General features: G+C 38.1%; 1 protein-coding gene across 4 annotated transcripts; it reads left to right on the top strand.

The window, feature by feature from the left end:
- Positions 1-3,154: 3,154 nt before the first annotated feature.
- On the top strand, positions 3,155-17,186 carry LOC103470176 (rho-related GTP-binding protein RhoU-like). Of its 4 annotated transcripts, XM_017301826.1 has the most exons (5): positions 3,155-3,999; positions 6,835-6,914; positions 13,877-13,935; positions 14,046-14,075; positions 16,449-17,186. In XM_017301826.1, exons 1-5 carry the CDS (start codon positions 3,755-3,757, stop codon positions 16,935-16,937), a joined length of 903 nt encoding a protein of 300 aa, XP_017157315.1. In that variant the 5' UTR covers positions 3,155-3,754; the 3' UTR covers positions 16,938-17,186. The 4 variants fall into 4 exon arrangements, with proteins under 4 accessions (XP_017157315.1, XP_017157324.1, XP_008416624.1 ...); XM_017301835.1 differs by lacking the exon at positions 14,046-14,075; XM_008418402.2 differs by lacking the exons at positions 3,155-3,999; positions 6,835-6,914 and adding an exon at positions 13,222-13,709.
- Positions 17,187-17,883: the final 697 nt, after the last annotated feature.

Genomic DNA, 17,883 nt, shown 5'->3' with positions numbered 1-17,883 from the left:
CCTCCGGTGGACGGAGGACAAAAGCTTCAGGAATTGGGATGGAGACGCGCTATTTTGCGTCCGTAAAAACAAAACGTAAAACTCATAACTTGCGCAACATAACAGTTCCAAAGGACCAGAACAGAGCTGCGTGTTGCTTGGCGTGTTTTATCAGCTGAAAACGAAATCAACAGCTTCTTTTGTGTCCAGATCAGATTACTGCGGCCAGCTGCTGCGGGAGCAGGGGCCACGGGCCAGACCCGCGTTTCCCCCTGGGCTCTTCGGGGTTCCGCTGGGGCTCCACGCGGCTTCCCACGACTCCTCACAGCCTCCCAGTGCGGACCGCCGCCTCATTTGCATACGTTGCTGCTACTGGAGACATGACGTGCATTAAATTTCTGTAAAGAGTGCCCCTGTAATTACGTTGGTGGGCCAGAGACGCCCTTTGCAGTGATGTGTGTGTGTGTGTGTGTGTGTGTGTGTGTGTGTGTGTGTGTGTGTGTGTGTGTGTGTGTGTGTGTGTGTGTGGGGTGGGTTGTGTACACGCACACGCGTGCGCAGAGGCACACTGGGGTCCGCAGGGAGTGGCAAACAAGTGAGCTGTGAGTCGCGTGCCAGTGTTTATGAAAACACATCTGCCGCGCGAGGGGGTGACGCACCAGAGCACGTGGGTCCCTAGGAAGAAAAATCGATAATTCAACAACTGATAATGTGCGCAACAAGTTTACCCACAGCAAATATTCCTGTTAGCGCAGGAATATTTGCCAACTGCTATGGTAAATAGACAGAGGGTCAAATAAACACAACTCATATAGACTGATTAAAATAACAATGCTAAATCATTTCCATTCATACTGTGAACTAAAGTTTAAAAGTAAACTGACAACACAAAACAAAGATGCATGGAAAATGTTTCCTTCTATGCATGAGTTTATGTACAAAAATAAAAACAGGATACCATAATTATTCAAGCAGTTATGTTTTCATATTCATGCTTTTATTTAGAAGGAACCAGCAACGCGTCATAAGACAGACTGGGCGCAGTCGGATGGTGATTGGTTGCACCTGTGAGACGCGGAACTCGGAGAGTTGTTTGTTGGAGCGACGCGGGAAAAACAAAAACAGAAACAGAAGCAGAAACATTGCTTTTGGAAAAGGCGGATTTGGCATAAACTGGTATGTGAATGATTCGGATGGAAATGGAGATAGGAAATGAGAAAGAAGGAGAGTTTGAAGGGTGGATGCCAGTGGGAAGAGGGAGGGAGGGAGAGAGAGAGAGAGGTCGTGGAAGAAATAAAATGGATGAAGGAAAGGGAGTTGGTGATGGCCAAGGCAGTAAACGGGAACTGGAAGGAAGTAGCTCAGAAGAAGAAAGGATAGTGAGGAGGAAAGTTGTTTAAAGTAATATTAACATTTAAGAACGAGGAAGAACAGGATAAAATCAGCCCCAAGAGATTTTAAAAAAATTGGAGATGTTGAAATGGTAAAGATTTTGAGAGATGGAAACCTATTGGTAGTATGTAAAGATATAGAACAAAAGAATAAGGCTTTAAATGTGGATAATGTTTGCAAAAGATCTGTGCTGGGAAAAAAAATCATGGGAGAAAATAAAAAAATTAGAGGAGTGATTTATGGGAGCCCTCTAAATGAAGACCTGGATAAAATTAAGAAGTGTAGGTGCAAAAGTGAATAACTTGAAAAGATTGTCAAAAACAGAGGACGGAGAAAGAGTAGGAAGTTTGTCAATCCTTATTGAGTTCGAAGAAAAAGAGTTGCCAAAAAATATCAAAATGGGATACCTCAATTATCAGGTCAAAGCTTATGTACCTCCACCACTTAGGTGCTTCAAATGCCAAAGGTATGGAGGTATGGACACATAGCAGCAGTTTGTAAAGGGAAGCAGAGATGTCCAAAATGTGGAGAAGATCATAAATTAGAAGAATGTAAAGAAGAAGCACAATAGCTAAACCAGGAAAAGATAATTCAAACCCAGAAAACTACAGACCAATAGCTGTAACATCAAATCTATGTAAAATAATGGAAAAAAATGATTAATAATAGACTAGTATATTATTTAAATAGTAAAGGATATATGTCAAAATATCAAAGTGGTTTTCGAAAAGAGAGGAGTACAAACGATCCAACGTTGTGTTTAGAGCATGACATTAGAAGAGCACAAGTAAATAAAGTGTAGTGGCTGTATTTTTTATATAGAAAAGGCATATGACATGATGTGGGTGGATGGATTATTAATTAAATTACACAAGTTGGGTATTAAAGGGAGAATATTTAAATGGATTAAAGACTTTTTAACAAATAGAGAAGTACAAGTTAGAATAGGAGAAGTTATCTCAGGAAAATATGTAGTAGAAAATGGAACTCCACAGGGGAGTATATTAAGTCCATTACTGTTTTCAATTATGATAAATGATGTATTTGAAGATATTGGAAAAGACATGGGTTGTTCACTTTTTGCAGATGATGGAGCTGTTTGGAAAAGAGGGGAAAACGTTGATTTTATTGTTAAAAAATTACAAGAGGTTATTATTGAAATGGAGAAATGGGCGTTGCAATGGGGATTTAAGTTCTCAGTTGATAAACGAAAGTAATGATATTTACTCTGAAAAAAATAAACAAGGAAATAAAATTGAAATTATACAATCGAGTTAGAGCAAGTAAAGTGTATGAAATTTTTAGGGCTGATGAAAAATTAAAATGGCATATACATATTCAAAAAGTTGATAAATATCAGAAAATTTTGAATATTTTGAGATGTTTGGCTGGCAGTGACTGGGGAGCAGATAGGAAATCACTAAAACAGATTTACACAGGTATGATAAGATCCAACATAGACTTTGGTTGTTTAGTTTACGGTTCAGCAGCTAAAACACATCTGGTTAAATTAGACATTATCCAACATCAGGCACTAAGATTATATACTGGAGCATTTAAAACCACACAAACAGCAGCAGTAGAAATAGAAATGGAAGAAATGCCGTTAGATTTAAGAAGAACAAAATTAGAAATTAATTATTGGTTAAATTTTCAAGGAAGTAACGGTGATCATCCAACTCTGGAAATTTTAAATCCATGTTGGGAAAAAGAAAAGAAAGAAATGAGTTTTGGATGGAAAATTGAAAATAAAATAAAAAAATTTAAAGGATGTACATTTTATTAGAAATATTTCATACATTATTCAGAATACAAAACATGGGTTTGATAGTTATATTTGTGTGGGTTCCAGCACATATTGGAGTAGAAGGAAACGAGAGGGCAGATAAAATGGCAAAGAGGGCAATTAAAAATCCTATTAGCTTTAGAGTTAAAACAAGTAAATCTGAAGGAAAGAGTATTGTTAAAGAGAAACTGATGAAAGTTTGGCAAAAAAAAAAAAGGTGGGATGAAGATAAAACGGGAAGATGGTTTTATAAAATTCAGAAGATTGTAGGAGAAAGGAGGAAAGAGTGATAACAAGGTTAAGATTTGGATATACAGGACTTAATTATACACTTTTTAAAATTCAAAAACATAAAACTGGAAAATGTGATTACTGTGATAAGTATGAAACCATAGAGCATGTTATATTAGAATGCCATAAATATGAAAAAGGGAGAAGATATATGAAGAGAGAGTTTGAAAGAATTAACGAGAAGGTTAATTTATTAGATATATTGAGGAAGAATTTAGGGAGTATCCATCCATCCATCCATCCATCCATTTTCTTCCGCATATCCGGGGTCGGGTCGCGGGGGCAGCAGCGTTTGTGAGTGAAGGCATGATATACAAAGTTGTGCACAAGTATGTGTTTTTACGTGTGAGTGTATGTTTAGATAAAATTTATGGTAGAATATATATAGATGTGGATAAATATTTAAACCATCACGAACCACACTCCATACCAGTAAGTGGCGGTAATGCTACTAACAGTCTGTTGCCAACCGCCATAAAACCGACAGAAGAAGAAGAAAGCGCCATAAACTCAGTGTGCTTTCTGACGGTAGCGGTTAATTGGGCAAATAAGTGAGTAAACACGAGTGAAAGAAAACTATATTTAGGTATCCCTTTTGTGATAAATATTGTTTTAACCTAAACGGTATATTATCTGGAAGTAATCTGGCTAACGGCTCGATGCTAATGGCTCAAGGCTAACGGCTAAGCGTCAAATAAACACAACTCAGACTGATTAAAATAACTATGCTAAACATACAATCATTTCATACAATCATTTCCATTTCTTAATTATGAATCCCTTTGGTCATAAAGTTTTAACCTGAACAATGTATTATCTGGAAGTAATGTGGCTAACGGCTCGATGCTAATGGTTCAAGGCTAACGGCTAAGTTAACTTTAACGCTAGGTCACGATCATCATGCTAGCGGCAAAAACGGACATTTTAAAGGCTTCAGGCTTGCAGTTATTTAACCTACACTAAGTAGTGATGCTAATTAATTCTTGTCTATTTTTTACCAAGAAAAAGACGAGAACTAGCATCAGAAGCTATAAGTAACACGAATACACTCATATCACACGACTATTAACACTACTCACATTGTCTATTAATTAACATTATTAATTTAATTTTTAGCATGCCAAGTGATCAATTTCCTACCCTCATCCATAAAAAATATGTTCATGGCTCAAGGATTTATTTGTCATTTCAGCTCATGATAAAAACATGATGTGGAGCAAAATGAGTTCCTCTGGTACCAATGCAAGCCTTTTATTTTTGCAGGAAGCTTATTTTAGCTTTAGCTAGTCCTAGTGGAAGACATAAGGACTCTTGAGTAGCCACTGTTGGACAGTTTTATCTCCCCTCATTCATGAAGCTGTTACAAACTAAAGAGCTCCTTCAGTGACAGACTGCTGCATCCTTGGTGCACAAAAAGAACTTTATAACCATCAGTGCTCCCAAAGCAGTCAATAAAAGTTTACATTCCTGCTGTTATCAGTTGTCCTCATTTCACAAAGCATCCCTACTGTTATTTTCACGTTATTTGATCTACAAAATAAATAACCGAGTTGTTTGCACAGTTTTCACTTCTTGTAAATAGTCTTTTTTTAAATTTTGTATTTATATAATAGATCAACACTAAGTATCTTACATTCAGCTTAGAAATCTCAGCTGAGTTTTCTATGTTAATGCTGGCATCATTAAGGTCCAAATGACACAATGACACACCATTAAAGAACTTTGTATGTTGCTGAGAACCGTCTTATCCCTGGTGTATCTCACGGTTGGCTCATATGAAACTTGGGTATAGATTCATTTTACACAACGCGATTTATTTCAAGAATTTATTCCTGTGGATTCTGTGTTTTTCAACTTTTTGAAGATGCTATGGCTCATCAAATCATTATTGACTAAATCCTGAGCTTCTCAACTCGTCCTCCAGACTCTGAGTCCTTCATTTCCAAATACAATGCAAAATGTGCTTTCATCTTGCATTTTGGACCACTGAGCCAGTTTTTCACTTCTAATGTTTCTGCTTCAAGAGTGGCTTAGCGTGTGTAAAAGCTCTGGCATAACCTAAAAAACGTATCATCTGTAATAATCATGGCTGAAACAATTAATCCTGATGATCTTATTCTATAAAAATCTTTAACTGATAAAGTAATTGATTAATCGTTAACTTATTTTGTAACGATTAATTAACTTTGTACAGGCTCAAAAAAGACAGAACAACACAGTCAGAGCAGCAACTAGCCAAAACTACAAAATGTAGGTACATTTGTCAGAAAATATGTTTTACCCAAAACATCTCAAGTGGCTTAGATTTAGCTTCACCTGCTACAAATTCACTACAGGAATGCTTTGTTATTGCATTTTAGTCAATAAAATGTTTATTTTCTCATTCAAAGACGGAACTGAATTATTTGTTTACTTGCGTCTTTTAATGTGTTTCTGTAACGGCATAAAAGGGCTTAAGCGGTTAAATGAAAAATCTGTAGAATTTAATCGTTAAGGATAATTGATAGAATAATCAATTACTAAAATAATAGATTTTTAAAACATTTATACTGGAGAGAAAGTAAATAAATGTATAAATAAACAAAAGTATATTAAATAAAGGATAACTTTAAAAATGTTTTATTAGATTGAATGAACAGAAATCAACATGGGAAAAACATCACCCTGTGACTTTTTGAAATTATTTACTCAAGCTCCTTGATTGGATTCAAATTTATTTAGATCCCTATGTGTCTTAAACACTTTATCTTTTTCATTGTTGCTTAATCATTAAAAGACAACAGTAAAAGCAAGAAGTCCCTTTTCTCCTCCACTCCCTTGTTCCTAACTCTCCCTCTGTATCTCTCCAGCCTTGAGCATCTGCCCAGAAATGAACAGATGCAGACACCTGCGTTGTGGGCCCACATATGCACACACATCCCCCCCCTCCCCAAACCTCCTTTCAACCTTCTATGGGACCCAGAGTGGATCACAATGGGGAGCGATCAACGATCCAGTAACCAAATACTGCCTATCCCCTCAGGACACTCGCTCTGTTAGAGGCTTTGTCACCAGTTATGTCAATGCGGCCACACCAAACAATCTGCTGTATGACTGCTCATTTGAGATATAACATAATTCAGAGGGACAGAGGAGGAGGAGGCGGGGGGCCGAGGTGCAAAAAGGGCACTTCAGGGCTCCGGTTTGAAGTGGTGGGATTTCTCCAGACCAGTCAGCTCAGGTTTTCTTTCCACTGGGTTGGATTTAGAGTGAGTCAGACCAGAGGTCCAGATTATACAAGCAATTAATCAACTTACTCTTAGTTGTCGATTAATGGTTTATTTAAAAAAAAAAAAATTCAAATCGATTACCTATTAACTACTGCAGACCTTCTTTCGGTGTTGTAGTTTGGCCGCCATCCAGCAGAGGGCGCCGCTGGTCATTCTGAAGCGGAGTCAGAAACAACATGGCGGCAGTGCGAAAACGGGTAAGAGTTGCAAACTGCACTGTGCGGTTTTATTTTGAAATATGAAACGCGATAAGCTCCTTAACGTTTCGCCGTAGCGCTCATTCAGCCGTGTTGTATGACGGAGTTGCGTTAAGTGCTACGAAGACGGAGAAAATTTTAACAAGATGGGGAAGAAATATGGCGCTGATTTTCAGAGCGGTCGTAAGTTAAAGCGCATCATGGCGAAATTTTAAAACATTCCTTTTGTATGAATGTTCCCATGGGGAATTAAGAGTTTCACATATTTTATTCTTTTCATCTTTTATTTTTCTATTTAGCAAACTTAAGAGGTTCCTAAGTTTATACATTTCTGTTTGTGTAGTCAGTATTAAATGCAGCTGACAATAATGTTAACATAATGTTTGTTTTTTAAATTCAACATGAAAAATGTACCCATGAAAAGACCCTCTTCTCTTGACACTTGGAGTAAACTCAGGTTTTTAAGAAAAATAATTAATTGATTGAAATGATCAACTTTAGCCAGAGGTGGGTAGAGTACACAAAACTTTTGCTCAAGTAAGATTAAGATTACTTCAACATATTTTTACTTAAATAAAAGTAAAAAGTAGCCATCCAAATTATTCAAGTATAAGGATAAAAAAGTATTTGGTAAAAAAAAAACTACTCAAGTACATCATAATATTTAAAAATCACATAACCAGACAGACCAAAATATGAAGCTAAGTCGAAATTTTAGTATTTTAAGCACCAAAATGACAAAACTTTATGATTTAAGTAACAAAAAATAACAAAATCAGGCAAATCAGTTTCTTTCTAAATAAAACTTATGAAACATTAACAAAAACTGCCGGTGTGTCTGAGTCAGGTGGATTTTTGGTTAAAACATGTTTTTTTTTTTCATTTTGTGGGTAGAAAATCCAGAAATTTTACTCAAGTAGAAATACTTCATAATAAAGTAAAAGCAAAAAGTACAGCGTAGTAAAAATACTCCTAAAAGTAGATCTTCAAAAATGTTAATGTAATTGCGTAAATGTAAGTAGTCACTACCCGACTCAGTCTGACTTTAGCTTTATTGGAAATTATTGAGAAATGAATTGATTAATGTAATCGGCATCTCTAGCTCTTGTTTTGGATGTTGCTGCGGTGGCAGGTGTTGGCCGAGGTAGCAGGACGACAAACGGGCTTGTTGGAGCAAGTCTAGGTTACACATAAAAAGCCTTGTTTTGTTTAAAAAAAAAAAAAAAAAAAAGCAGGTCCAGCAGCCCACCGGTGCAGCGGCGGCGCATAATGGTGCTATAATACCCCCGTGTCCCCATCTCTCAGCTGCTGCTGGACGACAGCGGATCCACATGCACCTGTTGTCTTCCCCCTCCTGTGTCTGGCATGAGTTAGCCTGCTACACCTTAGGAATGCTCCCATCTACAGGCCCGCCTCCCCATCCCAGGAGAGAGCTTTGTCACAGTTGGATGAGGAGAGTGTAAGTGGAGGCGCTGGGGCGGGAGCACGGTAACCGGTGGAGAAGGAGGGGAGCAGAGGCTGCAAAGCCAGTGTCCCTCTCCTGTCCGGAGAGGCCTGTCCTAAATCACTGGCCCCAGGGGGAAGGCTGTCCATTGTGATGAGATGGCCCCTGCAAGCTGGGCTGCCAGCTGCCGCTGCTGCAGTGTCATGCCCCACCCCATCCTCCCGCAAACACACGCACACTTCACCTTTACATCCTCCCGTCTTCAGCGGCATGACAATGCTCTTTGTGGCCTTGGCCGCAGGTCGCCGGACAGAATTAAAAAGAATTTGGAGGAGGCTCTCGAGAAAGGCCACGGAGCGGCAACATGTTTTCTGAGCCCACAATAATGATGACAAACTGAAGGCAGAGTTACAGTGCATGACATTTTAACCCAGAGAGAGAAACAGACCAGCAACAGACTGAATCAAGGTCCTCATTCAAGCCTCATTTCACTCAGAGGCGTCAAAACTTCTCACATTCTTTACTGAGAAGTACAGATACCTATGAAAAGTACTCCAGTGAAACCAAAAGTACAAGTTTATGGAAGACGATCAGGGCCACTGAAAAAAAATAATCTCACAATTCTGAGATTAAAGCCAGAATTATTATTTTTTCAGTGGCCCTGATCATTTTCTGTTCAGCTTGGACTGTTTTACTCAGGTAAAAGTAAAAAAAAAAATAAAAGTTTTGAAATGTACTAAAGCGTAAAAAGTAATTTAACAAGAATATAAAGTCACTTTAGATAATTTAAAAATACTTAAGTTCTAATCAAATTTTTTTTGTTCACAACATGCTCTGTGTTGGTTCAGATATAACATAAGTCCAGTTTTTCTTCAAATCTCAATCAGGGTTATGACGCATAAAACACGGCACACGTCACTGATTGTACTTTGTAAAGGTATTTCTCTTAAAATGTAGGAAGTACAAGTAAAAAGGTGATAAATACTCAAGTATAGTACAGATATCTGAAAAATCAACTTGACTACAGTTACCAAATACTTTTTATTTTTTACTTTAAAACTGTATTTCACCTTGTAGCCGACATTTAAAAGGGAAACGCTCAACAGAGAAAGCTCTGGAAAACATTTTAAATATCCAAAATGGAAGAAGAAAACAACAGAAACAACAAATAAAATGAGCTATAAAGTCTCTGTAAACAGAATTGAGGCTAGTTGAGACCAATGCACCAGTTTGAAGACTTTTATCATCCAGTTTTTGATAGAAAGAGACAAACGAAGAGTCGTGCAAATGGAAATGATTGAGAAATTAATTGATTAATGGCTTATGACGACAGGCGTAGATGGAACGCCATCACCAGTGGGAAAAGGTCTCTTACTTTGTTTGCAGAGTTTAGTACAAATTATTTCTGGGTTTATTTGTCCTGAACAAGCGTTTAATAAACTGACACAGCTCCAGGCTTTAAAAAAACAAAACAAAAACCTTCTGCCCCCCACTGCAGGACCTGGCGTCCCGGCTCCGAAGGAGGATTTTCCCATCCATAGCCGAGGAAGGCGTGCTCCATTGTGCAGCTTCTAATGATGATTGTAATGATAGCTTGTCCATCTTTGATAAGAAACAGCACGCCCCTCATTAAAGGGCCCGGGGCACCGGTTCTCATGGCTTCTGGTCCATTCCAGGAGTTGGACAGCAGGCGAGGGGAGGCGAGACGACACCCGTGGCACACGCCTGTTGACCGAGCCACAAAGCAAAAGCGTGTGATACTCCCCCTCCCGGCGATCCCTATTGTCCTCCCAGCGACAAAAACCCACGCTCCTTTTCCATCCATCCTCCATCGGTTTCACCAATCAGCTGATTCTCCTCAAACCCACCCCGTCTTAAACACACTTATTTGGGTGTAGATTTGGGGGGCTGGGGCTCTAATTCACCGATTCACATGCAGACAGTATTTCTTGGAGGTGCTGGTGGAGGAGGGTGTGGCAGCTGGGTGGGGTTTTTAGGGATGCTGGATGGTGTTGATGGTTGCAGGATGGAGGAGGAGGAAGGGCTGCTGGGGTCAGGCCTGTGTGTCCTGGGAAAGTTGGGTTCTCCATTTAAACCGGCACATGTTGTGGCCTTCTGGTGGTTGTATGAATGTGCACGGTGACAGATGGCCCCGGCCCATAACTATAGAGTCTGAGAGCCCCTCCCGAGAGGGTGGAGGGCGCGTGGAGGGGGGAAGGGAAAAGACGGAGATAAGGAGAGGGTGAAAGGGGAATGAAGCTGGTCCCTGAAGAACCAGAGAGGAAAAGCAGAGGGATGCTGTTGTGTGTATTTAATCCCAAACTCTAAATTGAGTTAATGTATTTGCTCACTCCCAGACTCCCTAAAGGTCCTGATTAGGTGTCTAGTTTATCAGACGCTGGAGCAGGTGGAGGCCAACAGTAGCAGCTTTGTATTAACCAGTGTACGGGTTTATTTCTGTGCCAGCTCCTGGAGCCAAACGATGTCTCAATCCTTTCACAGGTCTGGCAGAAATGTGCTGTTTTCCACTGACTTCTCCTTAATCCTGTTAAGCAGAGATGTCAGCGGCTGGTTAAAGATTATTTTATGCTTCACACAATTTGTTCCTCTGTGTTGTAGGGCATTATGCTGAAAGGGAGCCTTTGGCATGCAAAAGTATTCACACCCATTGAACATGAGTTGGGTAGTAACTGGTTACATTTACTCAATTACATTTACTTTCAGGAGTATTTTTACTGCACCATACTTTTTACTTTTACTTGAGTAATTTTATTATGAAGTATCGCTACTCTTACTTGAGCAAAATTTAAAAAAAAACAAACAAACATGTTTTAACCAAGAATTCACCAGACACACACCTGCAGTTTTTGTTGAAGATTTTTATTGGAACAAACTTATAATAATTATTGTCATTTTCTTCCTTAATTTCTGCATAATTTTATATTTTGGTCTGTTTGTTGATGTAATTTTCAAAGATTAAATTATTGATAATTTGATCAGTTAGTCAGTACTTGAGTAACTTTACTGAATACTTTTTACTTTTACCTGAGTATAAATATGTTGAAGTATCACTCCTCTTACTTGAATATAATTTTTGGATACTTTACCCACCTCTGCATTGAACCTGATATTTCCAACTTCATCCAGAGTCTTCTGTATATTTTTTATTTTTGGAAATTCTCATGTCACATCGCTGCTCTGATCTCCAGTAACGTCAAACCAGATTTCTTCCTCTTTTAGTTTTGTTTTGTACCACAGATTTAAAGATGAAAACTCCCTCTGCCACATTTATTATCAACCTGGTCTTTTTTTTTTTTTTTTTTTGCAAAGTTCCACATTCATAAAAGTAAAAAATATAGAGGGAACCAATTTTGACCTCTTTGTAATGCATCTTGTTTCAATCTCGGACCCAAACAACAAAATGGCTACAAAAACAAAAGATAATGTATAGAATTTAACTTTGTAACTCGCACTTATTCATATATTTTTTATTTTCTTTTAGTTCTGACTTGTCATTTGTGTCGTGTCACATTTGTCAAATTATGCAGATATTTTTCATTTTATACATGATAGTGTAAAAATATTAAAAATATGCAAACAAACAAATAAGTACATTCCTTTTTTTAATGAATCATTAATAACCTAAAATGCAGAAACAGCTTTCCTTTAGTGTATGCCTGATCTTTTGTAGAAAATGATGCATCTGCAGCTAAAATGCAAATATTCTTCTAACAGCAACATGTGTGAAGCTCAACCCTTTCAATGCAGTTTAGGGTTGATGGGTTGATATTTTAAATCAATAACTGGATAATAAAAGGTGATTAATAGGAGATTTTTACAGAATTTGAACCAGGTGGAGCCAAATCTTTGCCACATGGGAATTTCTGGGTAGAACATATTTACACAAAAAGAAGTTTTTTATAATCTCAGAAGCTAAATGAATATTTTTGTACATTTTTGGTTTAACTTCCTTAACTTGTGAATCTTGTTTTTCAGGAAATTGCTTTTTTTTGAGTCTGTTTACTTTAGTTATTGATTAATCGATTACTAAACTAGTTGATGACTATTTGATTAATCAATTCATAATGATTAATCTGATTAACTGTTTCAGCCTTAATCGTTGGGATCTTATGTTATAGACTCTACAACATGCTAATGTTAAGGACTGCTACAGACATGATACTATAGTCATATTACACTGTCCAAAAGGCAAATCTGTGCCACACTTTTCAGATTATCTAAAAAATTATTTTTAAAAACCTAAGAAAGTATCATTTTATTCCCATTTCACAATAATGCACTATTTACTCATACAATCAGGAGCTGCATATGATCCACAGCTCACCTAAGGAAATCTGATAAAATGACAATTATTTTGGTATTTCACTGCCAATTTTAATATATTTTTCTTAGTCAAACTTAATTTAATTTCTTATTTTATAATTTATCTGATGATGTAATTATTGTGAAGGTCGTTGTAAATAAATAAACTTTGGCTTTACAGGACTGGAACTGTCCATGACTAAGTTTGTTGTTGCAGTTAGTGTGTTGACCATTAGAGGGCGACAGAACTCTTTCTTATCTTTAAAGTTTTAAAAGGCAGATTGAAAATGTTTTCAAAGCTGTGAAATGTATCTGCGTTTATATAACTTTTTTCTAACTCATAACCTAGGGAAAAAAAATTCTACTTTTACAAACTTTCATATTGGTGTAACATATAATAAAATAATGAATAAATGTGAGCAAAGTGAGTTTGAATGTTTAAATAATATATACTTTTTTAAATAGGTAGGCAGTGTGTTTGTTTGGGTCAGAGGATTCCAGTAAGCTGGGTTGGTTTCACTGGAAAGCCCTGGAGTTTCAGATGGTGTTGTGCTCAGTAAGCCTCTTAAGACGCACGACCATGACAGATGTAGAGAATGCCAATCAGCTGCTCCCGCTGCGCAGAGAAACTTCAGTCTGCTGACACACTTCACAGTAAACCCGCTTACCGACCTGCTGCTGCCAACTCCAGCGTCAGGAAGATGGAGCGGCGCGTCTAAACCGAGGGCTATTTAGGACCAAATCGAGAGACGGAGGCATGTTACCCCGCGACGTGGGGAACCAGAAGCCCTGCCGCGTTTCAGAGCCGTTTGACGGTGGAGACCGACCCACGGTCCCGCCGCGGCGCTTCAAGAACCGGGACTTCCCTCAGAGCGCAAAGCGCCGCTGGTCCGGTTCCACTCCTGAGCGCAAAGTGAACTGCGTCCTGGTCGGAGACGGAGCCGTGGGCAAGACCAGCCTCATCGTGAGCTACACCACCAACGGGTATCCCACGGAGTACGTTCCCACGGCGTTTGACAACTTCACCGGTGAGCTCCACTGTCAGCGTGGCGCGGTGTGGGAATTACGCACAGTGTGGGCTGTCTGATCTGCAGAGGTTGATCGTTTTTAGCGACGTCTTCTGACAAAGAATCGATTTAATGTTAACGTGTGAAACTGGGAAACATTGTTTGGTGTTTTTGGATTTTTATTGCAGTGATGGTTGTGGTTGATGGGAAACCAGTCAGGCTGCAGCTGTGTGACACCGCTGGACAGGTGAGTTTGTGCTTGTTAAATGAATACCGGACATGTATGAGTTCTCTCTCCAGTGTTTGGCAGCTGTAGGTTTAAACTCTGATCATTTCTTCCCGGCGTCGCCATGGTAGAAATGGGGCCCAGTTGATGGAACAGTTAATGTAAGTCGTTCCTGATCTCTGTTTGGTTCCTCTGTTGGTAGATCGTTTTCTCTCTGTTGTTTTCACCTTGCTGTCCTGGTCTGAACCTGTGTGGTAGCTCCGCATCGCCCCCTATAGGATAAAAAGAAAACTCCAGTCTTTCAGTTTTGCCCTGTTTATTTCCCTGTAAAACATCCCACAGATACAGTAATATAAGAATCTGCTAATTAAGGTGTTTTTATTAAGAAAGGTAATAACTATTCTTGTCGTGATTATGTTAATTGTACCATTTATTTAATGCTTTTTACATATAAAAAGAGATTTGAGGGGAAAACATGAAGACTTTTCAATAAAACAGACTTTGACAGGATTCAGAAAATCCTCCTGACGTAACATGGTGGTGCCAATATATCCAATAACTATACGCATATTGTTTTATTTTACATTTGAATCCCTTTTTTTACAATAATGAAAATTTGTCACAGTTACAAGCTTTACTGGACGATAAATTGTCCCAGAAATTATTGCGATAAATGATAATATTGTCGTTCGGAGGCCATTCTCAGCTAATATGATAATGGCATAATAATGCAAGAACACCTCACACTGGAACTGGAAGATATTTTAAATTTGCAAAATAAAACACAACAAACAAAAATAACAAATATAAAATAATGAAAACCACACAACCAAAACCATAAAACTGATTATGAAGTTTTTAAAGAAAACTGCCCTTCAAAAATGATTTAATCAGAATATAAATTATTGTGCTCATTTTAATATATCATGCAATTAAGGAGTCACCCCGATCCTGCTCAACTTTTAACATACAGAGTTGGTTTTTAACATCCTTGTTCTTATCGTCTTTTAGTTGGAACTGCTGTGATAAATTGTATTTTATTTATTTATGTAAAAGAGAAATTTCTGTATGAATGTGTAATGTCATAAAATGTCCCAAGTTACAATAAAATTTGTCGAAAGAAAAAAAAAATCATGCAATTAATTGAGTGTTTGCTTATTGCTGCAGGCTAAACGGCAGATTTAATGTTGGGCTTCCTCATTTGTAACCAATATTGCAGTTATTTAGATCAAAATGAGTACAAAAAACCCCAACTATAAATATATAAATACTGGGTAAGATTTCGGACAAATGTTTGCCAATTTAGTCAACAAATTCTTACTATTGTTTTCTGATCAGGGGCCGAACAAAATCATTTCAAGGGCCACAAATGACCCCCTGGCCACACTTTGGACACCTTTGGATTAGATGTAAAATACAGGAGGAAATTAATTCATCAACCTCATTATCAAACATTAATTAGATGATTTATTGAATAATTCACCTTTCCTACCCTCATTTTATTAATGGACTTATTATCCCTGAGCAGAACTAAATATTAAATTCATTTTATATTTTTTAAGATTGATCATGTTTTAAATTTTGCATGAAAACGCTGATAAAACAAGTTGTTTTAATTTAACTCTAGCAGCCCATCAGCGGAGAAAGGATTTGTTATGTATTGGTTTTATTAATTTTCAAGTATACCCTAAATTTGATTAAGGTTTCTACTTTCACTGGGCCATTCTAACACCTGAACACATCTAACTCCTTCAGGAAGGTGGAACTCGGTTTCAAATCTTTTACAGCTTCTTGCAGGTTTTCTTTTCTATACTGTAAATCTAAAGGCATCCAATCAAAAATGCATGGCACACTTTATATTGGAATATAACACACAATATTATATTATTAGATAATATTCCACTCAAAGACTTTGAAGTTTTTAGTTGGAACATGACAAAATGTGGCAAAAGTAAAAAAATGGGTAAATATTTATTTTGAAATATTGAAGTATTCATAACTTCACATAATTTAGTAATAATTGCTGAATTGCTAAATGAGAAAAATTAAAGGGACTTTCAAATTTAATTGACTGCATTGGATTTTATTTAGGGGTGTCAGAGTTTTATACGTAAAAAAAAAAACAAGAATAATGTATTATGGAATATTTTCTTATAGAATCTTTATGTTTGGGTTAATAAATGGTTATAATGTGCTATATTTGTTTTATTCTGTCAACATTTATACAGATTACTCCACATGTGAAAATGGAGAACATCTGTGTTTTAGACCAACAGGTCCAAATGAAAACTCGCTTTGGTTTGACTCAGTTTCAGTAAATCTTGTGCATAGATAAAAGTATGTATTTTTTTTAAATAATTAGTGGTTCTAGTCAATAAGTCACCTTACATGGAGGCCCCAAAATGCAGAAGTTTAAATCTTCAGCTGTAGATATTCCCTAACAAACACAGTTTTAAGGTTTTTTAGGGGAATTACGGCTTTTTTAAAGACATTTGGTGTGAGACGTCGGTCTCCTCTGTTCCTTCTCCCTGCAGGATGAGCTGGAGAGCCTCCGGCCGCTCTGCTACAGAAACGCCGACGTCTTCCTCCTCTGCTACAGCGTGGTGCGCCCCTGCTCCTTCCGAAACCTCACCAACAAATGGGCCCCTGAGATCCAGCAGCTCTGCCCCGGCGTCCCCCTGATTCTGGTCGGCACCCAGCTGGACCTGAGAGAAGACGTGCAGGTTCTGATCCACCTGGCGCAGAACCAGCAGCGGCCAGTGAGCACCGAGGAAGGCCGCAGGCTGGCGCTGGAGCTCGGGGCGGTGGGCTTCACAGAGTGCTCAGCGCTGACCCAGAAGAACCTGAAGGACACGTTTGATGGCGCTATCCTAGCTAGCTTCCAGCAGATGGACAGTAACGTGGTCCAGCAGCAGAGGATGACTCTGAGGAAGAAAACCCCCGATAAGATTAAGAGCCTGTCGGAGGCGTGGTGGAAGAAACTCAACTGTCTGATCGGAGAGGGGAGCTGCGAATTAAAATGAGGAGCTGCAGTTAGACGTTGTTAGCTTTTAATTTAGCCAGCAGGGCAGGGAAGGCATCTCACTCTGCAAAAACACAAATCTTAAAAAGTATTTTTGATCTAGTTTCTATTGCAAATATCTCAGTACACTTGAAATGATACAAAACCAAGTTACAAGTAACTTCTTCTATGAGCTTTGTTTTAAGTCAATAATTCCTTAAAGGGGCAGCATTATCTAAAGTCAACATTTTTTAGCGTTACATCATGTTATAATAATATTCCCTCATCAAAAACAGACCTGGAAAGTTGTCTTGATTTTATTTATTTTTTTACACGTTTGAGAAATCCTTCAGTCTCCATGGCAACCATTGAGCTGCAAAATGCCTGGGTGGACCTAGCCCCGCCTTCGAAGCGCAGCTCCTCCTCAGAGTTGCGGTTTCCAAGCTGAGTGACTCCTCCACTCAGCTCCTTCAGACTAGCCAGCAGCAATTAGCAAACACCTGGTGGAGCTGCTCACCTGCTGAGCTCATTATAGGAGCCACTTCTCAGTGCAACGCTGGTAAAAACGTTGCTAAAGGGTTAATAGAGGAGCCATGTTGTGATGACTTTCTGAAGGAGGTTTTAAAGAGACAGAGGCCCAATTTCAAGGTGTTAAATTACAAAGTAAACGCTATTTCAAGTCATTTTTGATATATAATTTTTTCAAGTTAACATGGTAACTTGATTGCGCTTTAGAATGGAAAACATAATAATTATTTAATATTGATGAAAAAATACTAGTTGTAAGTGAAATAATCTGCTGAAAAGTTTCTTGTAAGTTTTGTCTTTTTTTCCAAGTGTAGTCATATATTTGCTTGAAAACCTAGAACAAAAATATTTAGTAAGATTGTGTTTTTACAGCGCACTCACACATACATCCATCCACAATAAAAAATAAGATTCGTTTGTATGTTTTTACATTTGTATGA

This window comes from Poecilia reticulata, linkage group LG1, assembly GCF_000633615.1.
Source record: "Poecilia reticulata strain Guanapo linkage group LG1, Guppy_female_1.0+MT, whole genome shotgun sequence".
Taxonomy (NCBI): domain Eukaryota; kingdom Metazoa; phylum Chordata; class Actinopteri; order Cyprinodontiformes; family Poeciliidae; genus Poecilia; species Poecilia reticulata.
The sequence above is the reverse complement of the archived record's forward strand: the minus strand, read 5'-3'. Positions and strand labels throughout refer to the sequence as shown.